Source organism: Mus pahari, chromosome 16 (assembly GCF_900095145.1).
Source record: "Mus pahari chromosome 16, PAHARI_EIJ_v1.1, whole genome shotgun sequence".
Taxonomy (NCBI): domain Eukaryota; kingdom Metazoa; phylum Chordata; class Mammalia; order Rodentia; family Muridae; genus Mus; species Mus pahari.
Genome location: NC_034605.1, coordinates 28,072,927 through 28,098,589, shown reverse-complemented (window position 1 = coordinate 28,098,589; position 25,663 = coordinate 28,072,927). Strand labels below are relative to the sequence as shown.

Below are 25,663 nucleotides of genomic sequence, written 5' to 3'. Positions count from 1 at the left end.
CCTCTCCTCTCCTCTCCTCTCCTCTCCTCTCCTCTTCTCTTCCTTCCTCTCTCTTCCCTGAACCCCTCCATTTTTTTTTTTTCTTAACAGTGTCTCCATTTAATAGCTCAGGTTGACTTGAATCTTAGTGCATAGCCCAGGCTGGCTTCAAACTCATGATGATCCTCCTGCTTCAGCCTCCCATGTGCTGGGATTATAGGTGTTTGCCGGCAGGTTAGCTTCTGTTATCAGTTTTTTTGAACACTGTGTTGAGAGTTAAAGTTCAAGTTTCTCTTCTCCCCCTTGCTAGGTGGCACCGAGTGCTATCATTCTGAAGTTTCTGTGAAAAAGCTTTATGATACTGAGGATCATGACTGGATCTCAGTATTTAACATATATATTTTTTGTTCCTTTCCTCCTTTCCAGGAATACATTGATTTAGCATACTGCGGCCACTGCTTTGTTGCTCTCCCTGGCTAATTGCACATGGAAGTCTGTTTCCCTTTGTATGCATTTAAGTGACAATAGGGAGCAAATGTTTAGGATGTTTTGCTATTGCAATGGCTACTTGGAGAGTTATTGTAACGCCATCTTTTAGGAAAGTGGTAAGTGACTTTCTTGAGAAAGGTTCCCATCATGAGCAAGTCGCCTGTTTCGTGCCTCACCCTCTTTTTAGGTGGATTTAGACTCATTTCCGGGACCAGGTGAAGAACACATCTCAGCTTTCTAGTGTCTGCAGGCTCGCCCTTTGCCACGAAGCCTAGCAGAAGAGTTTATTTTTTTGCTGTTTTCCGTGTTGTCCCTGGCAGGTTTCTCTCTGTATAGACAGGTTGATGTTTTAATAATGTTATGAATTTTCCCTTTGCTTCTAGTAAAAAAGATTATTAACTTTTATTTAAGCATTTTATAATATAAGATTTCTTAAAAACACAATTTAAAAAAAATAAAAGAAGTGACAAACCAGTTATCTCAGAGCTAACACAAGAGCTTGGGCAGATGTTTCCCAGGATAGGTTCAGACTTGAATGTGGATGTCACCAGGGAGGTCTGTTGCAATCAGTTTGACCTTTGGGGTCCCTATCAGTTCCCTGATCACATTCATTGTCAAGAGAAGAGAATAAATGAATCAATCTTTGCTTGCTCATACTTGGGTCTACTTATCCATTTGTATATTGTTCAGAAATTCCTGCCTAGGGATTGATACCACTCACAGTAGGCTGACTCTTTTCGCATTAGTTAACAATCAAGACAATCCACCACAGACATCCTCACAGCCCAGTCTGATTCACTTAATTTTTAAATAAAGATTCTCTTTCTTAGTGTTTCTAGGCTGTGCCAAATTGACAGTTATAAGTAATTACCACCGACATGTAAGCTGGTTCTATTTCCTGGCTATTGAGACTATTGCAACAACCAACATGGATGTGCAAGTATGTGGTATGTTGACTTAGCATCTTTTAGGTGTATTCCCAAGAGTGATACACCTGTGTTCCCTGGTGGTTAGGGTTTCAGATTGTGAGAACACAAATTGTCGCTGGACCAGTGGGTATTCCCAGCTTTGGAATGCTTCTTATACCCATCACTTTGTTGTTATAGAGGGAAGAAATCGGGCTTCATGTTGAGTGTGCTGTTTGTTTTTGCAGATGGTTGTGGAAACCGAGAAGTGTAACATGTCCATGAAGATGGTGTCCCCAGAGGATGTGAGTGACGTGCTGGCTCACATAGGCACCTGCTTGCGGAGGATATTCCCAGGCCTTTCCCCACTGTGAGTTCCTGTGGAGCAGTGAAGTCTTTGTTCATCAGATTCACAAATGTGAAAACACCTTCCTCTTGTCCTTCTCCCTTTACATCTTCTTCTCTCAGACCTCTTAGACCACCACCACCACCACAACCAGCACTGCAGTCATCACCACCATCATCCCACAATCATCACCACCATCACCATCATTGTCACCACCACTACCACCAGCACTGGGTTACCAGCGCCACCAGTACCTTCAGTGCCAGCACCACCACATCAATCACCAGTACCACAGCACCACCCCCACCATCACCCTACCACCACAGACACCTCCTTCTCTATTACCTCTACCACCACGTGCTACTATTACCCCTCCTCCACCGTTATCACCATCACCTCCTCCTCCTCCTCCTCTTCCTCCTCCTCTGCCACTTCATCTTCCTCTTCCTGCAACCTCTCTTTACTTCCTCCTTCTTTCCCCTCCAACTCCTTTTTTCTGGGTCAGGGAGGACAGGAAGGGGATTGAAGGGCATCTTACTACGTAGCCCAAGGCTGGTCCAGGACTCTTAGTCATCTTCTGCATTAACCTCCAGAAGATAGGATTATAGGCATGAGTGGCTTAGGAAACAGACTCCATGGTTGGTTTTGTGGGGGTGGGGGAGTGGGGTGGGTGGAGAGGAGTATGTCAGCAATTTAAGATGCTTTTCTGGTGGGAGGATGTGTTCCACAGATTGTGGGAAATGCCTTCCTGTTGCCCATGAGGAGTGCCGGAGAGGCTAAAACCTCATAAATCTGTATGGTGATTTGTGGTGCATCTTTCCTGGTGGTGAGAGGGGAGTTCTGGAAACTCTTGCCCATTTTGGAACTTGAAGGTAGATAGGCCAGCCTTAGGAGAACACATCTTTTTATCTTCACAGCAAGGGGATAAAGAGGGCATTGAGGTTAGGGGATTCATTCATTGCTTTATGCTGAGGAGACCTAGTAGGCTCTGGTAGGTTCTCCTTTTTTTCCCATCATGGACAAGCTAAATGGGGAGCCTGGCCCTCTTCCTCCATTGGTTTCTTTTAGAAGCATCCTCAGGATTGGTGGTTGCTCCGTTTTGCTTTGTATGCCTGTCCTCATGCTCGGATAGTCTAGGGAAGTTGGGATGAGTCCCTGCCTCCTGCCTGTAGTATTTCAGATCTTGAGTGCTTTTCAGGAGGGCACCTGCTGGCACCCAGTCCCAAGGTGCATGCTTACAGAGGCACAGGCCTCCAGGGTAGGCGGGGAGGTGAGGGATGAGTCACCACAGTGGCAGTGGCGGCGGGGAGGACCAGCAAGGGAAACTTCCTCTGGAGCAGTCTCCAGCCACCCTACAAGGCAGCTGCTTCTCCCACCTTGCAGCCAGGTTCATACCTCCTTCTGTCCAAGAATGAGGTGATCAGACAGTAAAGGGGGGCTTTGCTAACCAAGAATTAATAATCTAATAGGAATTGAATCTAATGGGAAGCCAGTTGCCAAGCAATGAGAGATCTGAATTCTTGCTTTACAGCAAGAACATTTAGGAAAGTGTTTGGAGTGTTAGAGCTTCCACAAGCTGGGGGTAAATGGGGCAGGAACAGCAGATCTAGAGGGCTGGAAACAGCAGGTGCCCTGAAGAAACAAATTCCTGCGTGCAGCCACAGGTTGAATCTTTGAGGCTGAGTCAGGAACCAGTCATTTTGCTTGTAGCCAAGACAGAAGTTGAGGTAGGACTAGTTACCCTGCCTGTAGCTGCAGGTCTTGGACGCTGGAGCTGTGGTAAACCAAGGGGCAGCGAGTCTATTTACAGTAGGTCATGAGGGCAGAAGCAATCTTCTGGTTTTTGTTTTGTTTTCAAGGAGCTATGTGAAGAGTTTGATCATTTAGAACCCTTGAATCCTGTTACATAAACCCAGATAGATTGTTTATTGGTGGAACCTTATGCAAATTAGGTATGGAATTGGTCCAATCAGGGAAGAGCTGAAGGGCCAATCCCGAAGTAGCTAGGGAGACCCAAACTGGCCAAAAGTGTCCTGTTCAGTGTGGCTCCTTTCTTTCACAGAAGTGGTAGAGTAGCAAGTCCAAAGAAAGGGTGCCACAGAAAGGTGATGCCTGGAAGTCTGAAACATTGTCTCATGGCTGCGCCAGTGTTACCGTCACTATCGCATAAGGAGCTGCTGCCATGATCTCTACCCAGAGGCACCCAGCTGTCATGGTTGGCTGTCTCATCAGTGTGGCAGGCGGTCACATCGTGCCGAATCCCTGCTCTGATTGTGCCTGGGTTTTGTTGTTGTTTGCTTGCTTATTTGTTTGTTTTTTGGTATGGTTTCTGCTTTTCCTCCTAGTTGTTTACTTCAGTAACATCAGGGAACTTACTGTGCAGGGAAAACCGTGAGTTCTCAATAGCTTCAATTTCCCGTAATGTGTTGTTAGCAGTGAAGGAACAGGGGGACAGCTCTTCCCTGTCATCCTCAGCAGCCTGGTGAGTTTTCTTTTAGAGACCTCAACTTCAGCAAGCTAAGGACTGCTTCCTTTGATACTGAAAAGAAAGGTGCTTAAAAAAAAAAAATGTGGATTTTAAATGTTGGTTTTAGTGATAGATGTGAAAGATGCTCAGGGAAAAAAATAAGTGTGGCTACTCACTCCACTGGAGAATAGCGGTTAAAGATTTGTTACTCCTTACATTTTGGTGGCTCTTAAGTTATATCTCAAAAGGTTGTCAGGGGTCTGGAGAGGTGGGTCAGTGGTTAAGATCATTGACTGCTCTTTCAGAGGACCCAGGTTCAATTTTTAGCACTTACGTGGTGGCTCACAAACACCTGCGACTCTAACTCCAGGGGATCCAACACCCTCTTCTTGCCTTTGTGAGCACTGTACCATACCACACACACACATACATTCAGACAAAACACTTAAAATAAAAATACACACAAAAGAAAACAGCAAAACACATAAAATAAAACAGACAAAATACATTAAATAAACAAACAAACAGACAAATAAATAAGTAAAACCCAGGTTTCTTAGAAACCTTTCCTCCATTCCTCCTCCTCTTTTAAGTGTGGCTTCAGTACTGTCTTGGTTGTATTATAATGTGATAAGGTACAGCCAGGCACCATTAGGGTTACAAATAGGGTTCTGCTGAGATTCCCAGAAGATCTCAGGGTTTCAGCTGGGAAGAGAGAAAGGCCTTAAGCAGTTGTTAATTGTGTGCGATTTTGTTTCTTAGCTTGAGAGAGGCTCCTTCTCTTTCCTAAATGTCTCTCTGCCTGGGTGTTGGTTTCAGCAATGTTGTTTGTACATGTGTTTCCTTGTGGTCTTCCCTTCATGCCAGACGAGCCCTGATGAAATAAGCAAATGTAGTGTGTTAATTAGGATACCTGTTCTTCAGAGCAGGGTTGGAGTTTCTAGGATTCTTTCCCTCCCTCCCTCCCTTCCTCCGTCCCTCCCTCCCTCCCTCTACCCTCTTTCCTTCCCTTCCTTCCTCCCTCCTCCCTTCCCTTCTCTCTCTCTCTCTCTCTCTCTTTCTTTTCTTTGTCTTTCCTCATCCCTCCACCCACTCCTAGCTCTGCCCCTCTTTTCTTCCTTCTGCCCCCCCCCCCCACTTTCCTTTTTTGTCTTACTATATAGTCGAGCTGGCATTGAACTTTAAAATCAGCATTCTTCTGCCTTATGCTCCCACGTGCTGGGTTGAGACCCTCCATTTTCTTCAATGCATATTTATTTGTTTATTAATGTCCTAGAAATTCAGGTATAGGCTTATATTTTTCAAGACCATTTTTAATAAGTGTACTTAAATGCTTCAACCTCCCTTCTAGCCCACCACCTACCAGAGGTAGTGGAAAGGAAAAGTTAATAGGGCAAAAGAGGATGTGGACCTGTTTAGAAATAGTTCTTTGGAGTGAATCCAATCTATAAGCTGCTAGAATACCGCCATAAGTTCTTTGGTGCATCTCTCTATGAAGTTATGATAAATGATGACCAACATAGAGGGGCAAGGTGAACCAATACCACACAGTTGTCAGCAAAGCCCAATGTCAGCAAAACCCAATGATGACCAAAAAAGAGCGGCAAGGCATACCAATACCACACAGTGCTGTCCACTGTCTGTTGCATAATATGTATACCCTTTCCGATCGTGTTCTCTCAAGCACCTGCTCTAGCAGAACATCAAGTGCCCTTTTTCCAGGCTGCTTCTAGAAAAACACCACTTAGCTCTTCTCAGTAAAACATCCTTTCATAGGAGAGTTTACAGAAAAACATTACATGGCACAACTGAGTCTTCAAAGAAACCAGAAATTTCCACCTTATTTAAGTGTGCGGATATTACCACTTTAATTTTGGATTTGGATTTATTTTGTTGTTGTTGTTGTTATTCTCTGTTTGCTTGTTTTAAAGATTTTTATATTTATTAGATGTGTATTTAATGAGTATATTGTCTTCAGACACACCAGTAAGAGGACATTGGGTCCAATCACAAATGATTATGAGCCACCGTGTGGTTGCTGGGAATTGAATGGAGAACCTTGGGAAGAGCAGTCAGTGCTCTTAACTGCTGAGCCATCTCTCTAACCCTATCTTTGTTTTTTGTTTTGTTTTGTTTTGTTTTTGGTTTATTTGGTTTTTCCTTCCAGAGAACATTTAGTATAGAATAGGCTTTTCAATGTAACATTGTGTAGCTGCCCATTTGTAACTAGGCAGCTTTGGTATAGCATTGGATCCTAAGTCCCTGACATTTCCCTGCCTGTGACATGCCTTCCCCGCTCCAATCTGCCTGGCAGGCAGACATCTCCATAGGGGTGACCTCAAGCTACATACACTCAATCTGTCCCAAAAGAACGGTTTATCTTACACTATAAAAAAAAACAAAAACAAAAACAAAAAAAACCTGCTCCTATCACCCAAAGATTGGCTTTGTTGTTTGTGATCTCATAAAAAGGGAGCCATGGGTTAGTTACCAGGCTCTTGATGTCATCTAGATGAGTCTTGGCTGGGTCCTTTGTCTTTCTTTTTGTTTCCCTTGCCTCAATTCAGACCATGTAGCTTTCTCCACTGAGGCATCTCTGTAACTGGTCTCGTGACCTTGCTTTTCTGTGCAAGCAGCCCTCCACACTGATAGCAGTTACCTTTGTGTAACTCAGGTGCTGTCTGTGTCGTGCAGAACTGTCTGATGGCTCGATTCCTGATGAAGCTGAAACTGTACAGCCTGGCTCAGTAGACAGTTACTTTCCTACACGTTCAGCCTATTTCAGAATAGGACAGATGCTTGCACTTCCAATCCTTTCCACGAAGGCTTCCTGCCTGACCAGCTCTATTGTGTCTGACTGTGAAACTCCCTCTGTAGGCTCACATGGACTGCCCAGATGGCTCAGGAGTGAGGGAGTGGATACGTTCTCAGGGAAGTTTTACTTTGAAGAACTGCTGAACAGGAGGAAGCTTGAGGGCCCCGAGGGATTCTAGGAATGTTTGTCAGTGTTGAAAGTGGGTGATATTAAAGCCCATGGCTTGAGCGAGTGCGATTAGAGAAAAACAGCATGTGACTGAGCAGGGTGTGATCAAGCATACCCTTTAATACAGAGAGCTGCATTAAATACGTGTGTCATGAGAAGGTAAGAGAAGTAGGTTACAGGCCACACCTGCCCATGCTGTCTCCTCTACCCTTAAGCTGTTTGGCTGTCATCAGGTTTGTTCCTCAGTCCCTGGTACCTAATATATAGGAGGCACTCCCCCTTGACACCCTCAAACACTGTAGCTCAGGCTCAAGCTTGTGGCAGTCACAGTATTCTACAGATGGAGGTAGGTGTTCCAAGTTCAAGGCCAGCCTGTTACAGCAGCAAGACTTGTCTCAAACAAAAACAAACAAACAAACAAAAGAACAGCCCACCAATGTATCTGTTTGAAACAAATGAAACTTTAATTTTTTTAAAAAAAAATTTTTTTTAAATTAAAATTTAAAATTAAAATAAAAAAAATAAAAAATATGGCGTGCTTCATGGTCTTTACATGAGTGTGATACTTTTGAGGACTGGCTGTTAAGGTTGGTGTATTACAGCAATACTCTTTACTATTAAACAAAATGATTCTGTGAATTTCTCTATGAAGGCAAACATTGATGAAAATCTGGCGGGAAAATGCAGTGACTTTAAAGAAAACTGGTCTAAGAGGAATTTACATGGAAAAGAAAGTGTTTTACTTCAGGGTGGTGGTGGCGGCCCACCCTGAAGTAAAATTAATTTAATACATTTAATCCCAGCACTTGGGAAGCAGAGGTAGGTAGATCTCTGAGTGGGAGGCCAGGCTGGTCTACAGAGCAAGTTCCAAGACAGCCAGAGCTTCATAGAAGAAACCCTTTCTCAAACCAAAAACCAAACCAAAACCAACCCCATTCCCTGAAAAAGAATGTGTTTTACCAGTCTGACATTCCCCCCACTTTCCAAAGTAGCAGCAGGCAGCATGTGCTGTTGGGGTGACATTGTGAAAACATGGACTGGGGTTGATGAGAGGGCTCAGCAGGTAAGAACACTTGCTGCCAAACCTGTTGATGTGAGTTTGACCCTGGCCCCACAAGGTAAAAGAAGAGAACTGGCTCCCATAAATTGTCCCCTAACTTCCACATCTCATGTGGTACCTACACACACACACACACACACACACACACACACACCTCACACCCCACTTTCATGCCAAATAAATGTTATGAGAGATGCTTAAATGGTATCTGTTGAAGAGAGTTACTTCTTTGGATTCACACTGGGCTAGAGTTTTAAGTCAGTTGTTTTCCATGGATTAAAATAATTCAGATATTTCCATGCCAGCAGCTTACTGTGAGATACTCATGAAGATCTGGTATGCTCCCTGGGGTGTTTTGATGTTTGTTTTTGTTTTTGCCACACACACACACAGCAATTTTTGAGTCTCATGTAAATTAAATGTGTCCCACCCACCATTGGTTCATTACTGGAGCCAATGAGGAGTCTAGGATGGGACCGAGGCGCTCAGGAAGGACACCTGCTCTCTCATAGCAAACGCTATATCTGCCTGATAACTTCTGTTTGCCTGCGCGCGCGCGCGCGCACACGGGTGTGTGTGTGTGTGTGTGTGTGTGTGTGTGCGTGTGCGTGTGCGTGTGCGTGTGTGTGTGTGTGTGTGTGTGTGTGTATGCCTGCGTGTGTGTGTGTGAGAGCTGGGATGCACATGGCTGCTCTGTGCTGTCATTTAGCTGAAGGCAGAAAACATGTCAATGGGTTTTCCTCTCACACACAATACACAGGGCTGGAGAGCAGAAGCAACAGCTCCCGCCTCCTGCAAGCTTAGCTCTTTATCTCTTATGGAAATGCATGCACGTATTTTTTTTTTTTTTTTTTTTTTGAGACTCTTTTGGCTTCTGACATCTCAGCGAAAAAGGAAGGTGGGAACTGTTGCGAAGTGAAGCTGCTCGAAAGAGCCCAGATGGGTGCTTGTGCGCGGCTCATGGGGACTTCTGTACCAGCTGCCTCTTTTTTCTTACTCGCCTCCCCTTTCTCCCTGGGTAGGAGTGTTCTGCGCTGCTTTGGAAGTAGAAGCCCCTACTTTCTAAGTCTGCTTATTTTATTTTTTTTTCCTCTCGTGTCCATAGAGTGCTTTTGGCACAATTACTTTTCTGTTACCCTAACAAAGGACCTACCTTAGGCAGGGCAACTTTACAAAGAAAAGAGGTTGTTTAGCTCACATTTTGGAGGGTAGAATTTCAAGTTTGAGTGTCTCTCTGACCTCTGGTGAGGATGTAGGTTCTCATGGAGTATGTTACATGGGGGGGGGGGGGGGGGGAGGACCTCAAAACAAGCAATACCAGAAATAGAGGCAGCCTCAGGCAGAAGGGGCCCAGCAGATTGGGTGGCTTTATTTATGCACATGCAGAAATTGCCAATGGCAAAGCCTCAGAAACCAACACAGCACCAAAGTGTAGTGTTTCAGCCCCAGGGGATTTTATCAGGACACACTCAGATTATGTCATAACTCTGAGCCACTAACAGTGCTCACTTTCCAGCTAATCCCCTCTTTAACCATGCTCCACACCCCACCCCACCTCCGACTTTGTGGCCCCGCCCACATTTGAGCATCAGTTCCCAGGGTGCGCTAGTCATTTAGTCATCCCTTTCTGATGGCATAACCTTTGGTCCTTTTATTACTGTCTTCCTTGGAAGTGCTTGGGTCTAGGCCTTTTCTTTTTCCTTTTCTGCCTTTCAGTCTCTGGGAGAAACAAAGCTTCATGTAACTAAAGGTGGCCTTGAATTCACCTTATAGTGGAGAATAGCTCTGAACTACTGATCTTCCTGCCTCCACCTCCCCAGTCCCGAGACTGCAGGTGTAAAGCTTCTCCCGGTCTGGGAGGTGCCTTTTTCAATGGCCTCCTGTTTGCACAGCTCTGATTGCCTCTCCTCTCCTCTCTGCACCTTAACTACCAGGTCCACAGTGCCCATCCCTGCAGGAAGGTTTTGCTTGTGTCCCCACTGTTTCTTTGATATGCCCTCCTGGAAGGCTGGTCTTTTCTCTTGAAGTGTTTGAGCCCCAGAAGGATCCAGGAGAAAATTCTTAGCTGTTCAGCTTGCTGTCTTTTTGTTTGTTTGTTTGTTTGTTTTTGGTTTTTCAAGACAGGGTTTCTCTATGTAGCCCTGGCTGTTCTGGAACTCATTTTGTAGACCAGGCTGGCCTCGAACTCAGAAATCCGCCTGTCTCTGCCTCCTGAGTGCTGGGATTAAAGACGTGAACCAACATGCCCTGCTGCTTGCTGTCTTGAAAAACAAACAAACCAACTAACAAACAAACCAACAAACATGGCCTTCATTTTTGTGAAGGTGTTTATCTGCTCCTGTGATATCCTCACTGTCTTCCCATGTCCTTCTCACCATCCTCCTCTATGTCCTCCTCACCGTCCTCCCCTGTGTCCTCCTCACCATCCTCCCCTATGTCCTCTTCACCGTCCTCCCCATGTCCTCCTCACTGTCCTCCCCTGTGTCCTCCACACTGTCCTACCCTATGTCCTCCTCACCATCCTCCCCATGTCCTCCTCACTATCCTCCCCTGTGTCCTCATCGTCCTCCCCTGTTCCTCCTCACTGTAATACAGGTGTGTTCAGCTACTTCTGGCTTATGTGTCTGGGGACAGAACCCAGAGATTTCCATGCTAGGCAAATACTCTACCAACCGAGCGACACCCATTGCCCCTAACCCTAGAGCACTATTTTTTAACAAAAATTTTGCATCAGAGAACAACATGGAAAATAATTATTAATGCCTGAATCTTCGAGAGGAAGCAAGTCAAAATATAGTTTGGGTCATAATTGAAGTGACACCCATCTTTGTTTAAAGCAAACAAAAGAGGCATAGTACAAAATAAAATCTATATACTCTTTCAAAACCATGAGCTTTGAAATGTGTTGTTGGCATTAACCTTTCAGGAGAATCATGAAGAAAGTCTCCATGGAGCCATCTGAGCGCCTGGCCAGTCTCCAGGCCCTGTGGGACAGCCAGACCTTGGCTGAGCCAGGCCCCTGTGGTGAGCATACATTTTAAACTAAAATGTAAGGGGTTGGATGCCCATCCCCCTGCCAGGAAGCCCAGTCTATTCCCGGTATGCTACTGTAGAGGTGCAATTAGTTCAAGGTGTAATTAGCATGCAGACTTTAGATTGGTGGACAGAAGTCCTATATTTAAGCCCCGCTGCTGCCTGCTGCGTATGCACCACGGAGCTGGGGAGAATCCTTGCTGCTTCTCTAGATGGGAAAGATAACCTGATTGCCAACAGCTGCCAGATTGAAGCCGTAACATTGTGATGTAATATTTGTTTTGCTGCAAACCTGTCAGTATCAACATTTCTGCTTCATGCTTCAGGTGGGTTTTCTCAGATGTATGCCTGTGTGTGCGACTGGCTGGGGTTTTCCTACAGGGAAGAAGTGCAGTGGGTAAGTCAATCTGCACACCAGTGTGCTAGCATCCCCCTCCCTCCTCCCCCACCGCTCGTCTGTCTTCCTTATTTTATTCATTTCAATTATTATCTTTCGCGTTCGGTTCTCTGTGGTTGTCTGGTTTCCCTGTTTGTCGGCGATGAATTTTCTAACTGGGTTTTGCTTTAAATAGGATGTGGATACAATTTATCTGACACAAGACACCAGGGAATTAAATTTACAGGACTTCAGTCATCTCGAGCACAGGTAAGCCCCATCTTCCCTCCCTTTCCTTTGTCCCTTTCCTATTCTCAGAGCTGTCACTCTTGGATGTCACTTAGGGACAAAGGTAACCTTTGGAGAATCCTACAAGGGAATGTGCAATCTCTAAGCTTTCCCATCGTCACAGATGACTTGTGGAAGTGCCTCTGTGTACCAAAAGCTAAAGCCCATGTTTGGAAAATACCCTAACATTTACTCTAGACATAGCTTATAAGAGCTCATTTAAGGGGCTGGAGATATCGCTCATCAGTTAGAGTCCATGTTCCTCCTGGAAAGGACACAGTCTTGGTTCCCACGAGGCACGTTGAGCTGCTCATAGTAACTCCGGCTCCAGTGGGCAAGAATGCCTCTGGCCTGAGGGGGAACTTGCACATACATGCACACACACACTCACATACTTAAAAATAAATCTTAAAAGTCCATTTGATCAGCTGTCTATAAAATATATGACTGTTGTACCGAGTTACTCCTTTATGGTAGTATTTCTCCGGTGAAAGTTTATGCTGCATTCTAACAAATAACTTTTTTGTTACAACTTTCTTATGCCTGGGGAAGTTTCTCCTTTATATATGCACATACTGGTGAAAATCAGTTTGTCATTATCTGCCTAGTGATGCTGATAATAAAAACATGCTATAAGTATTTTTGAATGACTTGATTGGGAAAAATAGCATTCTGGGTAGCTAGCTGAGTGGATACGGTGCTTGCCACGTGAGGACAAAAACCGTGTTCAGATCCTCAGAACCTGCATTAGAAAGCCAAATGCTAAGCCAAGCGTGGTGGCTCACGCTTTTAATCCCAGCACTTGGGAGGCAGAGGCAGGCGGATTTCTGAGTTCAAGGCCAGCCTGGTCTACAAAGTGAGTTTCAGGACAGCCAGAGCTATACAGAGAAACCCTGTCTCGGGAAAAAAAAAAAAAAAAACAAAAAAAAAAAAAAAAAAAAAAAAAAAAAAAAAAAAAAAAAAAAAAAAAAAAAAAAAAAAAAAAGAAAGCAAGCAAGCAAGCTAAATGCTACCAGGATCCTAGCATGAGATGGGAGAGTCCTTGGAGGTTTTTGGGTCAGCTAGCCTAGTGCTCTCAGTAATGAACAAGAGACCCTGTGTCCTCATTTCATTTCTGTTGCTGTAACAAAATATCCAGACCAAAACTTAGCTTAGGGGAGAAAAAGGCTATTGTAGTTCACAGTTCCAGGTTGGGGTTGCTGTCAGTCTTCAGCAGGAACTTGAAACAGCTGGTCACATCACATCGCAGCCGCAGAGAAGGCCAGGATGAAGTGAGTCCACTTCTGTTTAACGCTCGCTCAGCAGCTTTCTTGGTTATTACACAGTCCAGGCCCAAAGGGTGAGCCGGGAGCACCTATGCTCAGAGTGGGTCTTTACAGCTCATTAGCCAAATTAGGAAACTCTCTCCCGGGCACACCCACAGGCCAGCCTGACCTAGGTGGGCCTCACAGCGGCTCTCTACCCAGGTGATTGTAGATTGTGGCAAATTGGCAATTAAAACAAGCCACTGCACCTTGGCTAAAAGAAGGTAATAGGCAGAGGCCAACAGCAGAGGTTGTCCTCTAACCTCCACACAGACTGAGATGTGGCATGTGAGAGCTGTGAAGTGACTTTCACCTGTTAAATTTAGAGTAATTGTCAGCTCCTCCTTAGTCTGAGTAACAAAGTCTTTTTTTTTTTTTTTTTTTTTTTTGACATGCAATGAAAGAGAACTATTTTTGCTGACACCTTCCATTAAGTCATACCTTGTACAAAGACAATTATCTCTCTGGGAGCATGGGAAAAGCATTTTGTGTATACTTTCCTATTTATAACACAGAATATTGAAAGGGATCCGTGCAGGTGTCTAGATATCCTAGGACGAGCAGGTTACATATCTTCATTGAGCGCACTGGAAAACAAAACTGACATGTAAGACCAAACAGTCAGTGTGACAGTGGGGGATGGGTGCCACAGAGAATGCCTTCCCTTTCAGCTCTCACACGTGCAAATGGCAATGCAGCAAAGAGGAGATGTGTTTTTAGCATCGAGCAATGGTTTGAACATGTGAATAGGCCAAGTGAGTCTCCAAGACCCCAGTAATGAATCGACCGCACTTAGAAGGCATATGGCCTGCAGAAGGAGAGACACTGTGGGATGCTTTAGCGCACAACACGTGGGGTGTTTTGGCGCTTCATTTCTGCATTGCATCCTTAATGACTGCGGTCTGTTAGGAGCTTATGCAGTTTGGTGCTGAGAGTTGCTGCTCATCCACTGAATGGATTGCTTACAAGTCCTCAAAAGGAAACTCAGGAAGCCATGTGATGCAGATGTCTACAATATATAACAAAGTAGCAGGTACCAAGAACTGTGGGCAGAGCCACCAGTCCTTCCCTGGGAGTGGATTTACCCTCTTCAGGGATGGAGAGTTTTCTGTTTATCTGCAAACACTGAATCACTGGGTAGATGAAGATCCCTCTTTTTTTTTTTTCCTCTGAGAATTAAGAGGACTCTTTTTGGCCAGGGGTCAGGGCACACACTATTTTCATCTCAAAGCTTGGAAAGCAAAGGTAGGTCTCTCTGAGTTCAAGGCCAGCCCGGTCTATATAGAGACTTCCAGGACTGCCAGGGCTACATAGTGAGATACTTCGTCAAAGAAATAAGATAAAATAAAAGGTCTCTTTTCATTATGGACCATCTCATCCATGCTGGGTAATAACTACTTTAGACTCTGTGAGCCAGACAGTTGCCTTTGCAATTACAGAAGGGATGGTTTTACTTAAAGATCTCTTGTTTCCATCAGCATGTGAAAGCTGGTTTCTATAGAAACCATCCTGCAAGTTCTCATACTTGTGCTCCCGCATTCCACCCTAACCCCCTGGGCCAGGGGTCAGGTGGTTTAATTCATTCTTCCCTCTTCATACTCATATTCATTCATGTTCTCTGATTCTGTCTCTTGCTCCATGCCCCGCCTTTGCCCCGCCTTCTGTTCCCCTTTCCTTTTCTTGCCTGTGGCACTTGTATTCAGGACCTGGTGTCCTGCTGTGGTGGAATAAGCCCAGGTGTGGGCTCCACAGTGGTCCTGCAGGACCCCTCCTGTCAGTCCTGGAGAGGATTGGTTATTAGGAAAATGCCTGCTCAGTTATTGTTGTTTGGGTCCCAAACATTCTATTGTAGTGTATTTAGTTTGCTTGAGAATGCTCTTATAGTTTGTTCTGGCATAGTTAAGACTGCGCCAGGAAAAGCCATAGCTCGAAAAAAAAAAAAAAAAAAAAAAAAAAGCCTCCCTCCACATTTCTCATGGGGTGTCTGCAAGGGCTTCAAGCCGACGTGTTAAAAATGTAATTACACTGTAATTTGACATGGCAGGGAGGGGTGAGGGCAAGGGTGGTGCTGCCAAGGAGGAGGAGGATATATAGCTTTGGGTACATTGATTTCTCTGCTTCGCAGAAGACTTTTAAGAGGAGCTCATCTCATTAATCCCCTAAAGGCTGGTTGGACACGCACTATTGCGTTGAAACCTGGCCCGAGAGAGGGCTTCCCGCTGATTCATGCTCTCGTATGGTCATATTTCTCGGTCTTGAAGGTGACATTCTTGAGTAGGGAGCTATCAGGAATAAGTTCTAGAGCAGTGTGTGTGTGTGTGTGTGTGTGTGTGTGTGTGTGTGTCTGTGAAGGTGGTTCTGAGGTCGTGGGGACAGTCTTTTCTACCCCATGTCTGCCTTCTAATCCCTTTTGTCTTGTGGACCAGTAAGTGGTGCCTGAGGACTGCATCTGGATTTTGTCACCATCTCTAAATTTTAAAAATAGTGATCTTGAGTATAGATAAGGCAAACTCTGTGGGTTTTGCAACATGATGATATATTGGGGAACACGGATTTGATATTTTGTATGTGTGTATGTATTATTCTGAAGTTACTACTTTATTACTGTAACATATGCATGTGACTTATCAATAATCTCGCACAAGGTACATTTACAATCCTTTGTTGTTATAAATGATCAGACGATTATTATTTTTTATTTATTTGTAAGTGTTTGTATACATATGTCATATGTGGGGTGGGCATGTGCCAGGGCGTACATACGGAGTCCAGAGGATAATTTTGGGGAATTTGGATCTTTTTCTTTCCGTCTTCACATGGGGTTCAGGAATCGGATTCAAGTCGTCAGGCTTGCATGCCAAACTTCTTTACCTGCTGAGCCAATAGCAGAAGATTTTCAAGGACGGCTTTGACACCCTGAGGATGTCTGAGGACTATTTCTATTGGCTTTAACCCTCAGAGTTTGGATGTTGTCCACTTAGTAAGCTGAGAATATACAGAATATACTCCTATAAACGAGGAAGCCAGGAAGGGAGTCACTCATTTACAATGGGTCCCCCACCCCTGAGTTTCATGTACCCCAGGCTAGTCTAGAACTCAGATAGATACACAGCTGTTGATGACCTTGAGGGCTTGAGCTTTCTTCCACCTCCTCAGTGCTGGGTTATAGGCATGCATCATCATTCCCAGTTATGTAGTAGAGCTGAACCCAGACCTTTCTGCATGCCAGGCGAGCACTCTGACAGCTTAGTGACAAACCCAGCTATTTTGAACTGTTTTTCTTGTGTGTGTTTGTTTTGTGTGTGTGTGTGTGTTTGTGTGTGTGTACACATGTGTGCATGCACATGCATGTGCACATGAAGGCCTAAAGTTTGGTTTGAGTATCTTCTTTGATCATTCTCAGATTTACTCTTTGAGGCAGGTCTCTCAGTCAAATGCAGCACTCATCCATAAGACTAGTCTTACTACCCAGCTTTTGGGGGGAGAACTCTACCTCCAACTTAAGAGGCTGGAATTACAGGCGGGCCTCCAGATCTACCCAGTATTTAGGTGGGTGCTAGGGACACAACTCTGGTATTCTTTCCTGCAGTTAAGAATCATAAGCATAAAGCAGATATCATGGGAGGTAGTTTAAATTATTCCCAGGAAAGCTAGCCAATAACTATGTCAGCAAAGTAGTCCCACCATGGCAGAGTTTTCCACCACCTTTCCATGTGTCCCCACTATGTGCATGCCTAGAACATAAAGACTAGCAGGACTTGGTATTCTTACCTTGTTGATCTGTGTTTGAAATCATCCCTTCTTGGGCATCCTGGAACTTGCTAGACATCTTTCAAATCTGTCAGTTGTTTTTATTCTTTAACACTTTCTTGGTATCTTTCACATACCTGAAAATAATAACAGAAAATAAAAAATAATAACAGAAAAAAAAAATGTCCCTGAGGTCACACAGCCCAGAGAAATGGCAGAAGTAGCGTTTCATAGGCTGCCTACAGCTAGACAGTACAGACCTTGACAGAGCTGGATTTGAACCTCTTACCAACTTTAAATCAACTTTAAAGCATTGCCCTCAAATATTAGTATCTTAATTCAGTCTCTGTCGTCTTAAGACAACAGCTTGCTGTTTAGCACAGGCTAACCCCCAAACCTGTGATTCTCCAGTCTCTACCTTGTGAGTGCTGGACTTGCAGGTGTGCACCATCCTGTCAGGTATGTAGTTTCTTTTTTAGTTCGCAAAAACAAACAAGCAAGCATACAAACCTACTTCAAGAGATAGTGGTGTTACTATGATGCCAGGATTGCTGTCAAACTCCTAGGCTCAGGCAGTCCCCCTGCCTTGCCTATTGAGAAGGCTACCCTCACACTGAGCATTTTAGTTCATTTTTATTGTTCAAAGTAACAAGTGTAAACTTTTGTTACTTTACTAATAACTTCAGAATACATTGTAGTGGGCTAAGGATGTAGTTCAGTTAGCATGCTCAAAGCCCCGGGTTCCATTCTCAGCACTACATAAAACAGGACAAATAATCTGAGCCCTTAAGAGGCTGAGGCAGGTGGATTGGAAATTAGGCCATAGCAAGTGTGAGGTCTGCTTGGATTTTATGAGACCCTGTCTCAAACAAAAGAAAACAAACAAACAAACAAACCTGAGCCCAAACCAGAGAATATCTTACTGTTGACTGGAAAATGAGAAGACAAATCATTGGCTAAATGCAATGAAGGAGGCGTAGTTCCTTGTACTGGGGAGTGTGCAGAAATAATGTCCTGAATGCTCTGTGGAGGAGGCTGAGGGTTGAAAATGCAGGAAGGAAATTAGTTGCTGGTGGATTGATGGCTGTCATTAAGACAATGGGCTTGTGAGTCATACCATCTAGGGTTGAACGGTAGCTGTCTGGACTTTGTGTGAGCACATAGACCAACTCAATTCCTGTGTACTGGGCACCTTCATCTGTCTATGCACTTTATACGTAGAAATGTTCAAACAGCCAGACATGGTGACACACTCCTATAATCCCGGCACTTAGGAGTGGAGGCAGGAGGATGGCTGTAGCTCATGAGAAGTTGAGCTATATAAGACTTGTGTGGTCAACAACAAACAAAACTTAAGTACATTTCAAGTTAGGTTTGTGCAGACTTTTTTTCTGAACAGGGCTGGAAAAGGTTCCTGATCTCGAGATCAGGGAGTGATCTCAAGAATCAGGTAATCAAGGAGACCTTTCTACATGCATGACCAGAAAGGAACTTAAAGCAGAAGAAACAGCTTACAGAACAGGGGGAAAAAAATCTTTGTGGGCTATATCTCACTTCAGGATGTGTGTGTGTGTGTGTGTGTGTGTGTGTGTGTGCGCGCACATGCATGAACATGTATACCTCTATGCTCATGTGTATGTGGACCACCTTATCCTTTTCAGTTTCTCCTTGCACTCAGAGCATACAGATTCATCTAGATTAGCGGGCCACTGAGCCCCAGCCCTATCTCCAGCTCCTCAGTGCTAGGATTACAGCCACTTGGCACTGGGGTGTTTTTGAAGGTACTGAGGATTCAAATTCAGGTCCTTTCATGCTTGTGTGGCAGGCACCTTACTGGGTGAGCCATCTCCCATATTTTTGTTGCTACATGTTTTTTTTTGTTGTTGTTGTTAATTTTTTTAAAAATTATTTAAATTTGTATCTGTGTGCATTATGTATGAACTTGTGTCTGTGGGCCTCTGTGTGTGCACAGGCATGTGTGGAGGTAAGAGGTGTGGAGGTAAGAGGCTGATGTCGGTTGTCTTCCTCCTTGTTTACCTCCTTGTTATTTTGAGACAAGGACTCTCACTGAACCTTCGACATAGCAATAGAGACTCTCATGGTCTAAGAGATGACATTGTGGCAGAAGCAGGAGGCAGCTGGTCACATCCCATCTGTAGACAGGAAGCAGAGAGGTGGGCGAGTGCTGGTGTTTAGTTCATTTGTCCTTTTTAGTTTAGAATGGGATTCCAGCCCGTTAAATCATCTTCTCTCCTCGGTTAAACCCTCTGACTTCTCCATGTTTGTTTCCACGATGGTTTTTGAATTGAGTCAAGCTGACAGTGAAGACAAAGCTGCACCCCTGGCCTTTGCAGAACCTTCTGCCTGTGTAATAGAGCTACGGCATGGTGTAGTGAAAATATGAGGAAGGCTTAGTTGTGATAGTCAGAGATGCACTAGAGAAACCTGAATAGCTCTACATGGAGGTGGCTTCAGCTCAGCAGTAGGGAAGCCACGGGAGCATCCAGTTGAGTGCTGTCTGAGGTCTGCTTCTCTGTGCATCTCTTAAATCCTGACAGCCCTTCAGGGTGAGCTCTAGGAAGTGAAGATTGTCACATGCTGACTACCTTGTGTATTTTCTGTTGAAATGGGAACTCCCAAGAGTCTTCTCCTTGAGGACACTATGATGCTGCATGGGAATCAGGACTGAGTCCCCATCCTCGATCTCATTCTTTGCCTAGCTGTCTTGTTGGTTTGAGGTGTAGGCGCGTCATCCCAGACATCTCAGACTTTGCAAGTGACACGGGAGTTTTCTTAGGTACCTTCTGGGCATCCTTTTATCCAGATTTGAGGCTCACTACTCTGAATATTTCAGCCAGGTGGAAAATTGTTAAATATGGAAGACGAGGGTTTCCCCAGGGTGACAAGTGCAGCTGTAGTCTATTCACTTTTGTGTCGGTTTTGCTTTCTAATTAGATCATTGCACAGTCTATCCATTCTATTCTTGGCCAGGCATTCTACTTAGCTTATTGTCTGCTAGTGAACAACGCTGTTAAGGCCGTTCTTGTGTCTGTCCCCTTAGAGAACAATGGGCAGATATGTACCAGGATGCAAGTCATTTAAATCCAGCCGTTATGCCCAGCACTTAACTCCAGAAAGAGGCCACTGCTTTTCTCTGGACTGTATATGCCAATGTCCAGTCGTGGCTCCCTCCTCTCAACTGCTCCAGCTAATTGTAAGGATTTTCCCAATCCTTCTTTTGTTTTGATGATTGAAGTATGCTGCTAATTTGCTTTTCTGTTGCTATGAGCCAATACCATGACCAAAAATGATTTAGGAGGAAGCTCGGCCAAAGCAGGAACTCAAGGCAGAAACCTTGAGGAGACATTGCTTACTGCTGCCTGGCTCCCAGACTCGTGGCCAGCTACCTTTCTTATACAGTCCCGAGCCACGTGCCTAGGGCTGGTATCGCCTACAGTGGACTGGGTGCTTCAACATCAATTACCAATCTAGAAGATATTCTATAGACATGGCCATAGGCCAATCTGAGGGCGGCAGCTTTTCAACTCAGATTTCTTCCTTCTGGGTGCATTAAGTTGACAACCAAGATTAGCCATCACAATGCATAATTTGACTAAGATAATCCTATAAATCAACCTCGGAAGAATTCTCCACTTTCCTTTGTCTTTTGTCCTAGCCTCAGAACACACTTCGCACCAAAGGCTTTTCCTACCCCTCTGATGCTTCTTGCTTGTATTGCACTGATAACCCCTCCCCCGCCACAAACACACTCCCCCAGCTTCCCCAGGTACATCCTCCCAGTCTTGCAGATATTAGTGTTTATAGAAAAGCTGTTTGTGGCTACCTTTCCTCCAGTAAAGTTTCTTTATACAGTTATCACTTAGACAGCAAGTGTGGTGGTTATGTAAACCTCCAAACTTAATGTCCCACAGCACATAACCTATAACCCATAGTGATGCCTTCTTCATTCACACCTCTGGGAGTTGGTGGAGCTAGCTGGTTGCTGGGAGACCTAGATATGGCCCTTCCCCGTGGTTCTGGTTTCCTCATAAAATGTGTGAGCTCCATGGGTGAACCAGAGCCAGGCAAAAACTGAACATTGTCTATTCTAACCTGGCCCCCAAGTCATGTGCCATCACTGAAGAACACCCGTGGCTTTTCTACTTTTTGGTGATTACGAAGACCACCTAAGTTCTGTGCAAATATAAGTTTTTACTTCCGTTGGACAAATACCCAGAAGTGAGATGAACAGGTCACATGACTCATGCACAGAGTCAGACTGTCTTCTGTACCGAATAGGCCATCTGTCTTTTCATGGCTGCATTTGAGAGATCCAGCTGTGCTGTATCTTGATCCACATTTGGTGCTTTTGGGGTGTTATCTGAAATCCTGCCATCAAATACACACCTGTATGTGTATTGTATTCCTCTAATGGCTAGTCATTTGAGCATTCTTATGTGTTTCTTTTACACACACACACACACATATATATGTATATATTAAAGTTGATGAAATGTCTGTTTATATATTATAGATCTTATGCCCAGTTTTAAAAATTTGGGTATTTGCTTCTATGGGTGTTGACGGTGGGGTGTGTGTGTGTGTGTGTGCGTGTGTGGTATGTAAGTATGCAGGTGTGATTGCCCATGTGGACAGATCAGGTGGATATCTGGACATCTTCCTCAATTGCTTCACTTCATTTATTTTTTATTTTATGAATATTTATTATGTATTACATTATATATATATATATATATATATATATATATATATATATATATATATAATGTGTAAGTGATCTCTCTGCATATAAAGTATGCATGGTTGTATCCCACTACAGATGATTGTGAGCTACTATGTTGTTGCTGGGAATTGAACTCAGGACCTCTGGAAAAGAGTAGCCAGTGCTCTTAACCACTGAGCCATCCTCCTAGTTCCACTTGACCTTAATTCTTTTTTGAGATAGGATTTGTCTCAGTGAGCCATCAGTAGCCTCTGGAAACTATGTAGCTGAACGTTTGTAACACTTGGTCACAGACATGCGCCCCCTTGCCTGGCTTTTATGCGTTGCTGGGGTTTGAACTCAGCGTGCTCTTTACCCACTGAGCCATCTCCCCCTATCCCTTAGACTGCTTCTTCCTGCTCACTTTTCAGAGTTGTGTGCACTGGGGAGCTAACATCCATTGTTGAATATGTCCTCTACAATTTCCTCTCAGGATGTGGCTTACATTTTCCTCCCCTTAACACCAGTTCTTTGAGAGTAAAAGCTTTTGATCCTGAGAAAGTCCAGTTGCGTGCTCTCATTGATGAATCATGCTTTTGCCATCAGATCGCCAACGCTCAGGCTGAGTTACTCTATTCTGTTTCCCGTCCCATCTGCCTGCAATGTGAATTTCTCCGAATTCCCAGGACTCCATACCCTCCCTTGGCTAGCCTGTTTTGATTTGTGAATTTTTTTTTTTTTTTTTTTTTACATAAACCTTTAAGTGTCACAGTCTCCCTTGGTCCATGTGGCTTCTTTACTGCATCGTAGTTGATTTCTTCCCATTGGTTGCCTGCTGGGCTGTACCAGGCTGTGATTGTCACAGGGCAGGAATTGGGTGCTATGTTCATTGTTACATTAAACCCTGTGATTCATGTATGGTGGCTGGCATTTACTGAATATATGAATGGAGAGAATTGCTGGGCATAGCAGCCTCTCATGCCTGTGCACACCTGACCCTAATTATTTTAAGTATTCTGTTCCTTTCTTCCTGCCTCGTGGGCCCCCTTCCCATCCTTGGAGCCCTGTGAACCCGTGCCCATCTGCTCCAGGTGGAATTACTTGGTTCCTGTGTTCTAAGGGCACTTTAACATTCCCAGGATTTGGCCTGGCTCCCAGCTGTCTGTTGTATTCACTGTAGTGTGGGGAGGGACAGGGAGGCCAATCACTCCCCTCAGCATATAGTGTTCTGACCCAGTACTTGGTGAGGGCTAGAGCAGTGCTAAGTATTTCAAGTAAGATATGGGATTGTTTCTTTCTAATTTTTTTTTTTTTTAGTTGTTTGTTTCATTGACATAGGCCTAGAACCTGGCATCAAATTATCTTTTCTAGCCAAGGATGACCTTGAACTACCTCCTGCTTCCGCTTCCCAACCAGTGTGATTACAGGTTTGAGTCACCATGCCTGGATTTTAATCGTAACTTAAAAAATAACCTTAACTCTAGGCAAGTTAATAAACAGAAAACCTGGCAGATGGGACCTGTAGCTGAGCCCGCTCATTTCTCTGCATTGTTTATCTGGGATGCCTGTGAGCATGCATCTCATCTTTTTACTCGTGTCTGATGAGCTCACACATGACACTTTAAAAGCAGGCAAAGCCTGCAGTTTTGTGGGCAAAAACTCTTAGGGACAAAAGTCAGAATGTAGCAGGGACATCTGCTTTGTTTATTTATTTATTTATTTGTCTATCTATCTATCTATCTATCTGTTATCTAAGTCAAGTTATTAAGGCACCGTAGGTGTTTGTTTATAGAAGACCGGATACAGAAAAGATGGATTATTTCCACGATATAATTTTATTCAGTCACAAAAGAAAAATTAAATCATATCATATGTAGGAAAATGGATAGAATTGTATAGTTCACCATATTGCGTGAAGTAAGTCAGATTCAGGAAGACAAGCATCATGTATTCCTCCACCCACCCCATGGAACCTGAGGTCAGAGTGAGAACAACACTAAAGTGGAAGTAGCTCTACCTGGGGAGAGGAAGCTGGTCATCGGGAGGGTGAGGTGGAAAGAAGACGTAATGGGGAGGTTAGGTGAATATGATAATCAAGATATATTATACGCATATACAATATGTCATAGTGAGATACACTGTTCATATGACTAATATGTTTCCTTGAAAGGATGGGGAATCATTCTAATAGAGTCTCGTTCTCTCTCATCTCATGTCTCTGGATGACAGTCCCTGTGCCTATCAAACATAAGCAATCCCTCCTGGTGTGTTTCCAGGTTCAGCTGAGGTGCTTTGTGCAAAGCACCCAAGATAAGTTGGGTTTCTCAGCTCTTTCTACCTTCAGCTTGTCTTTGGTGTTTCAGAAAAAAAATTACAGCAGCTGCCTCTTATCATGCCCCAAACTAAAACTGGAGCTTAGGTTTCAAAGATTTTTTTTTCTTCCAATTTTTTATTAGGTATTTTCTTCATTTACATTTCAAATGCTATTCCGAAAGTCCCCTATAACCCCCTCCCCCTGCTCCCCTACCCACTCACTCCCACTTCTTGGCCCTGGTGTTCCCCTGTACTGGGGCATATAAAGTTTGCAAGACCAAGGGGTCTCTTTGTCTCTTGTGAGGATATGCCAGTGCCTGGCAAACACAGAAGTGGATGCTCACAGTCAGCTATTGGATGGAACACAGGGCCCCCAATGGAGGAGCTAGAGAAAGTGCCCAAGGAGCCGAAGGGTCTGCAACCCTGTAGGTGGAACAACAATATGAACTAATTAGTACTCCCAGAGCTTGTGTCTCTAGCTGCATATGTAGCAGAAGATGNAAGGAGCTGAAGGAGTCTGCAACCCTATAGGTGGAATAACAATATGAACTAACCAGTACCCCCAGAGCTCATGTCTCTAGCTGCATAGGTTTCAAAGATTTATAGTCTGAGGCTATAGAAGTTGGATGCTGAAGCAGTGAGTCTGAGAGAGCCAAGTGCTAAATGGAGAGGCATGCACTATGTCGGGGTTGGGGGTAGTGGGCACCAGGAACACATAGGAGAGGAGATGGATGGTGAAGGCATGGAACTTTCAGGACACTGTTCAGCAGTGAAGGGTAATTCTACTTGTGCAGTCCCATGCTGTGGTAGATGATTCAGGAACTGCCAGCTTTTTGTTTGGAGTAGGATAGAGGAATGCGTGGTAAGGGCCAATGGCTGGAAAAGTGGTGTAAGGGCAGGGAATTCACATGCAAAGCCTTACCCCATAGCTTATGAGCCCATGTGAAGCATCAGAGCTAATTACACCTGCTCTGGCTCATGGATGGGAACACTGCTAGGAAGTATAAAAACTACCAAATGGTTGCAGAATGCTTGCTGAGCACTGAAAGTCTGTTTGATGGTACTTACTGTCAGAGTGTATAAAGCATTATCTTTGCTTAGGGAACAACCTCTCAGAGACTGTATGAAATTATTGATGCTTATGAATCTATGAAGAGGTCTATAAAGAACCAGGCTCATCAGTGTAATGATAGACGTGATTTCTTTCTGAATGAAGACATTCTCCAGATAAATGCTTCTTTTCCCTGGAAAGTAGGAATTGCAAATGCGGGTGGTTAATTTGCTTTAATTTTGTGGAATTCTACTTGTATTCTGCTCTGTGAAAATCTGCTGCAAAGAATTGAATTGTTTACTATTAAAATAGTTTAGAGGGATAAGAACGATAATAACTTAGTGGGTAAAAGTGCTTACTGCATAAACCTGGCAACCAAGTTCAGTCCTTGTGAGAAGGTCTCCCCATGTAAGCAGATACGGTGGCGTTCATCTACAATCTCAGCACTTCACAGTGAGTGGGAGGCAGGTTCACAGAGGTAAGAGAATAGCCTGGAAGCTCTCAGGCCAACTGTCTGGAGAACACGAGATAGAAACAAAAGAAACTTCATCTCAACAAGGGGAAACCCAAGAGTCTACTCTTTTTTTTTTTTTTTT

The 25,663-nt window shown here is 44.2% G+C and overlaps 1 protein-coding gene across 10 annotated transcripts in view; it reads left to right on the top strand.

The window, feature by feature from the left end:
* Carmil1 (capping protein regulator and myosin 1 linker 1) overlaps positions 1-25,663 on the top strand; it is a 266,340-nt gene that overhangs the window by 117,895 nt on the left and 122,782 nt on the right. For 9 of the 10 annotated variants that reach the window (XM_029547512.1, XM_029547510.1, XM_029547508.1 and 6 more), the window contains exons 5-8: positions 1,622-1,743; positions 11,156-11,253; positions 11,589-11,659; positions 11,835-11,908. In XM_029547512.1, coding sequence (XP_029403372.1) covers positions 1,622-1,743; positions 11,156-11,253; positions 11,589-11,659; positions 11,835-11,908 — 365 coding nt within the window. The remainder of the gene's footprint in view (positions 1-1,621; positions 1,744-11,155; positions 11,254-11,588; positions 11,660-11,834; positions 11,909-25,663) is intronic. The other variant, XM_029547515.1, reaches the window with a different exon arrangement.